This window comes from Morone saxatilis, unplaced genomic scaffold (genome assembly GCF_004916995.1).
Source record: "Morone saxatilis isolate NCDOM2014 unplaced genomic scaffold, NCSU_SB_2.0 Contig16, whole genome shotgun sequence".
NCBI classification, from domain to species: Eukaryota; Metazoa; Chordata; class Actinopteri; family Moronidae; genus Morone; species Morone saxatilis.
Genome location: NW_023339718.1, coordinates 13,348,365 through 13,354,285, shown reverse-complemented (window position 1 = coordinate 13,354,285; position 5,921 = coordinate 13,348,365). Strand labels below are relative to the sequence as shown.

At 41.2% G+C, this 5,921-nt stretch overlaps 1 protein-coding gene across 3 annotated transcripts in view; it reads left to right on the top strand.

Moving 5' to 3' along the window:
• Nucleotides 1-273: 273 nt before the first annotated feature.
• Nucleotides 274-5,921, top strand: part of LOC118325286 (E3 ubiquitin-protein ligase RNF165-like) — a 14,045-nt gene continuing 8,397 nt past the window's right edge. The window contains exons 1-3 of one of the 3 annotated variants that reach the window (XM_035657897.1): nt 274-525; nt 4,234-4,570; nt 4,753-4,881. In XM_035657897.1, the coding sequence (XP_035513790.1) occupies nt 288-525; nt 4,234-4,570; nt 4,753-4,881 (704 nt within the window). In that variant the 5' untranslated portion in view covers nt 274-287. Of the gene's footprint in view, nt 526-1,454; nt 4,571-4,749; nt 4,882-5,921 lie in introns of all 3 variants that reach the window. The other 2 variants (XM_035657896.1, XM_035657898.1) reach the window with 2 other exon arrangements.

Genomic DNA, 5,921 nt, shown 5'->3' with positions numbered 1-5,921 from the left:
ATAAATAAACTTTACTTTACTTTAAAAGTAAGGTAACTAAAATAAGTAAAGAGATATAGCCCAAAAACAATGTCCACTACAGAATACACAAACGAATAGCCTGAGTCTCAGGACTACATATTGTATTTTTATTGTATTTAATCCACTGTGTATGGCTTCACCCTAAACATTAAAGCATCTTAATACAGTGACAATCGCTTTATATCGAACAGGCTGTTATCCGTGCTTTGGTGTGTAACGTTATAGCGCCGCAACATCGCCCTCTTTCGCCCCGGACATGAAATGACATGTCTGCTTTTGTCAGCGACAACCAACCGAGTCAGACAGTCGTTTCGTTGGGTTTCGCCTTTGGTGCTAAACCAGCCAGCAACAAGCAGCCGCCTGAATGTAGATCCGCATGGGCTACTACGACTCCTCCATCTCTCCAAATAACCCAGCGGAATCATAAGATAAAGGATCCCAGGATGGTCTTAGTGCATGTCGGATATCTGGTTCTTCCTGTATTCGGCTCAGTAAGAAACAGAGGTACGGTATTAATATTCATATCGATCAACAAACATGTGCCCTGTTTATTTTAATATTCACTGCAGCTGTTGGCTAGCTAGCTCGAGCCCAGCCGTCGGGTTAGCTCGCGTTAGCTAGCCTTAAATTAACGAGTTAAAATTATTATTAAACTACCCGGCTTTAATTTGCAATTCATTACAGATTACGTTAAAGCACCGAATAATAGTAGTTCGCCGGTTGTAATTACGGTTAAAAGCAACTACCGCCGCTAAAAGATAAGCTAACTGGCTCGTTGGCTCTGGCTATGTGCTGGAACGGAAACATTTCTCACAAAGGATTCCACATGTCCCGAAGTACCCGGTGTCAAAAACACATTCCTGCATAGACAATCGCGTTAGACAGCATTTTGATGTTAGCCACGTTTAAATCGTGCGGTTTTAATACTACTATAGCTTCACGATGTGTGTGTATATATATATATATATATTGTTATTCCCCCCCCCAAGGCGCTCTCGTTTATTTGCACTGTAAAATACCGCAAAATAGACGTAGCCTTTGCAGCCAGTCAGCTTATCTGTGCCTGGATGATGTCATTTGAAGATCACCTTCTTCTGCTAGCGCTCGCCGTTTTTCCACCGTGTTTTTTTGTTTGTTTTTTTAAAGTAATTTATTATCCGTGTCAATTGGCCAATGCACTAATCGATGCATGGCCAATTGCCCGAGGAGCGTGGACTTTCCGTGCCATCAATGAATCAGTCGCCTTTTTCTATTATTTGCTAATTGGCAATTCAGCAGCTGTTTGTTTGAAGCTGCCGGATTGCAAAAGAAAGACCCGAGTATGCGGTCAGTGTTAAACAATGATAAAGCTACAGTGTAACATTAATTTCACAACAGTGGCGTCAGTGATTTCATTGTGCTTTTATTTCTGTTCTTATTTCCCTGTTTCATAGTATGGAGGCTGGCTCTACATTCTGCATTTATCAGATCTTTGTCGTCCCCCCCATTGTGTAGCTAATGATCATCTGCTGCTGTGTGGTGTGGCGTGGCCTCTGCCTGTTCTCTGCATTTAGCTGTATTGTGAATCCCTTCTTCATTTCCTCTTTCCATCAGAAGACGACATTGGTATTAAAAAAGCACCCCCCCCTTCCCAAGATGTATTCAGCCATAGACTTTTCCATGTTAAAGCAGACTAAAACAATAGCTAACACCTAGAACAGAGCACCTTTTTTTTTTGTCTTTTTTTCTGTCAAAATTGCTGTAGCACTGAGTGAACATTTTAGCTCCTTTTTTTAGATATCAGTTGAATGTCATTGTGTACCTCCCATCCAGTCTTGATAGACAACATGCTGTAAATTCCTGTAAAGTGGATACATTTTGCATGATCCTAAATACTGCACTGCATTGTTGAACACCAGAATTTGGCTCATCTTCCTTCTCTTCACACAAGGTGCAATGTACACGATTAAAGTGACCCGTAATTGAAAAAAGCATGCAGATTGGAGCTGTACGCATGCCATTATTATTATTTTTATTGAACTCAGCATTTCAGCAAACGCTGTCATGTGATAACTTGAAATGACTGAAGGTACACTGCACCTGCACACAACAACCTGCCATAACTGTCTCCATTTTTGTGTAATCCTTTTGTTCCCTTTGCAAATTTCAAGCTTCGAATCACACTGAATTGTCAGGGCTGTTTGCCCCTTCCAGGCAAATGAAACTCTAAACATTTAAGTAAGCAAAACATGCTCACTGGTGGTTCATCACTTCCCAATTTTCCCCACTAACATAAGGCCAAAATGCTATCCATTTCACAGGGATGCCTATTTTTCCTGCACTGCTAAAGAGATCCTCTATTAGTAATAACGTCTTTATTGTTTGGTTGTGGTCTCTCTTTACCTTTTGTTCTGGTAATAGTACTTTCAATGCATGTCACATTTATGATTCATAATTTTTGTTTTTTGTTTTTCTACATTGACTAGTGAAAATCCAATGTAATCTTTCTGTAGTAAAGATGTACCCTGCTGTACTGGAATCATGTGCTGTAGCCAACACGTCTGCTCATTGGATGCCGCTTTTGTTCTTTTTAACCCTATATGGAGCATGGTGGGCCTTGCCTTCAGTCTATGTTGTTTATTTTTGTTGCATGGATTTATACTATTATTACAAACATACAAGAAAGAAAACACAAATTCCACATATACTAATATTTTTCAATAAAGAATATAGTGTTTTTCCTAACCTTCAGTGTGCTTCTTGCTGATTTCCATTTATTGTCCTCCCTCTCCCTTGTCCCTACCTACCCCTTCCCCCTACCACCCCCCACCCCACCCACCTCCTTTCCCGCTGTGACAAAGATAGACAATTTCCACGCTTCCTCCATCACAGGGCCTGAATGAGTCTATCTGCTGTCATTCATGGTGATTGTTTTCACTGAGACGCTTGAAAACGCAGTGTGCTACGTACTCACAGTCGAGACTTGAGCCTTTGACCCACGGCAGCAAGGTCACCTCTTGGCTGCCTGGCTGCACTGACGACTTGTCAAGCTGAAAATGTTGCTGGAAAGTCGTACTGCTTATGTTTCCTGGGTGTTTAAAACCATACTGTGTTTTTCAAGCGTACTCCTAGTAAATGCAATGTAGACTTTGCCTATTCCCTCATGATTTTTAAAAGAATTTCCACTGTTTACTAAAGAACTCGTCATGTCTTTCACACTTCAAAAGCAGATTAAACTCGAACCTCGTACTGGAATTTTACATCTTCTGTAAGAACTGCACAATTTTAATCTCGAAACTGGTAGGTTTCCATAAAATTCACTGCTTCAGTTTCTGCCAGATGGACATAACAGAGCACAGTATATTGAATCCTGCTCCACTGCAGGCCTAGTAGGGCTGGCCAGGATTTCCTCAAAGGTTTCTAATCAAAGCTACATTTATTATTGCAATTTCTCAGCCTTTCATAGTCAAAAAGGTCTTTTTAGGCTTAAGCACAGCATTAAAACCATATTGCACCACAGCACAAGTTAGCCTGTCTTTTTCTCCCTGTTGAGTCTCTACAGCAGTCTGTTCACTGCAGCTGCCAAATAGCTGTGGTTGGAGAGAGTAAAAAAAGCATTCAAGCTATTTCCTCTCAACTCCTGAATGTTCACATGGGAGAAGAACAAGTAGACCTATGCTGTATGTTTAAGACACAAAGATACAGTAGGTTTCCGGGAAGCACAGAATAATAATGTAAATGGTTTACTTTTTAAGAAGGAAGGGACTGTTCTTTATGATTATATAGACAGAGATTTGGCACTTAAGCAGTTTAATTTATATCTTACAGACAGCCAGGTACTAAAGCTTTTACTATTGAGTGCACTGACCCACTGTCACTTGTAGAATTTACAAGAACTGAGCTGCGTCGAAGACCGTGTACTGGTAGATTTCATCTGTTCTGATCCAGTTCTGTGAATCAGGAGACCAGGAGTCGATCCAGAGGTCGGAAATACAATTAATGAAATGAAAGCTCGCGTTTTGTGTGCAGGACCAAAAATGGTTGTCATGTTCATGGTACTTGTGGTAACCATCATTTTCCCACCCCCCACAGAAGTATTTTTCACCCTAGGTAAGAGGTAGGGCTTCATTAACATGCTATATCACACACACAGTGACACCACATTTCACCCACAATTAATTCCAGCTAATCTCTCCCCTCAGGTGCCTGACAAGTTCTCCTTATCCTCCACAGGATCCCATTTCAACCGGCAACAGCAACAGCAGCAGCAGCAGCAGCAGCACAGCCATGCTACCTCTTGCCGGCACTTCCAGTTAGGTCCTCAGGCTCCGCTGCCCATGGACTTCCCCATGCCCCACCCAGGGCAGCCACAGTCAGGCATTAACCCCCACCTGGCCCCTCCCGGCCACCAGCATGGCCCTCCGCTCCACCCGCCCCTCAACCCCTTGCCCACTCCCCAGTTCCAGGACATCCCTGCCCCTCCCTTCCTACCTCAGGCATTACACCAGCAATACCTCCTCCAGCAGCAGATCCTCGAGGCCCAGCACCGACACATCCTGCCACCCTCCAGGTATCCACATGGGTTTGCAGGAAAGTTTAGAAAAGAAAGATGAAATGTTTAGTTTTCTCTGTCTCCACTTAACCTCTTGGTTCAAGCAGACCGTTGGGGATTTCACAGTGATAACATATTTATGACCCTTTCTGTTTGAAACTCTAGGATGTTTACAAATGATTGGCTATTTTTCTTAGCAGACGCACCCCAGAGAGAGTTCCTCACCAGCCCCACAGACTGCGGCCTGGCTATGAGTTTGCGCCCCCTCTTCATGTCCCTCCTCAGCCGGTGGTGCAGCAGCCCCGCTACCTGGCTGAGGGCACAGACTGGTAAGAAATATACCTCTTGTAACATAGTTCTTTATGTATGTACCACAGAGGCAAACACTTATAGATTTACATTTCATACCTTCAAAGTTTTCTAAAATGATACCAAATAATATAATACTCATTTTCACACCACTGATAATTCAATTTGGACAAAAGGTGCTTTTAAAAAAGAAACTGATTAAATGGGTTTGAGACCAAGTTGAAAAAGAGCCCAAAGCAAATCAACTCATATTAGACACTAAAATTGGCAATAAAAACAGAACACATCTTACAAAATGCAACAGTAATACATAAAGTGAGTTTCTTTTGTGCAACTGAGGCAAACTATATGCCAGCTGGTTTGTTTTTGTTTAAAAAATGGTTGTTGTGATTTAGGTTTGGATTTCATACCAACAGAAATGATACTCATTTTTGCACCAATGATACTCAAACTTAAACAAGTTTGACAGCACCAGGCCACCATACCAGATGAAAGAGGTTTGAGAACAAATAGACAAAGAGCGCAAGGGAAAACAACTCTTATTTGACACTAATAAACATGTCTTGCTAAATGTAACATTAACGCATGAGAAGTTTCAGAAGGGGTAACAGAGAGGTAGAGCTACCCACAGCAGCTCTCGAAGTTTGGAGAGCATTATAAGTTATGTTTTATAATGCTGGAGAGAAACAAAAAGTAGAAAAGGTGAAGAAAAAATGTTATAGATATTAAAATATCAAGATGTAACATTCAACTAAAGAGATGTAAAGATGTAAAAAAAACAAAATGATAAAGAAAATATTGAGATTTGTCATTGCCAAAACACAGAAGATACACCGCACATCTACCAATGCATGGATGTGGAGAGAATTCTCCTGGAAAGGGTTAGGGTTAAAAATGAGATTATTTGATTGTAGGTTTGTTGTTGTTTGCACTGATTATTTGGGGAAATGTGTGTTTCAACAAATAATAGGGTATAAAGTCTGTTTAAGTTGTATACTACATCTCTGTAAGTACTCTGAGTTAACTGTACTAAGTATGGGGGTATTGAATTGGGGGTATT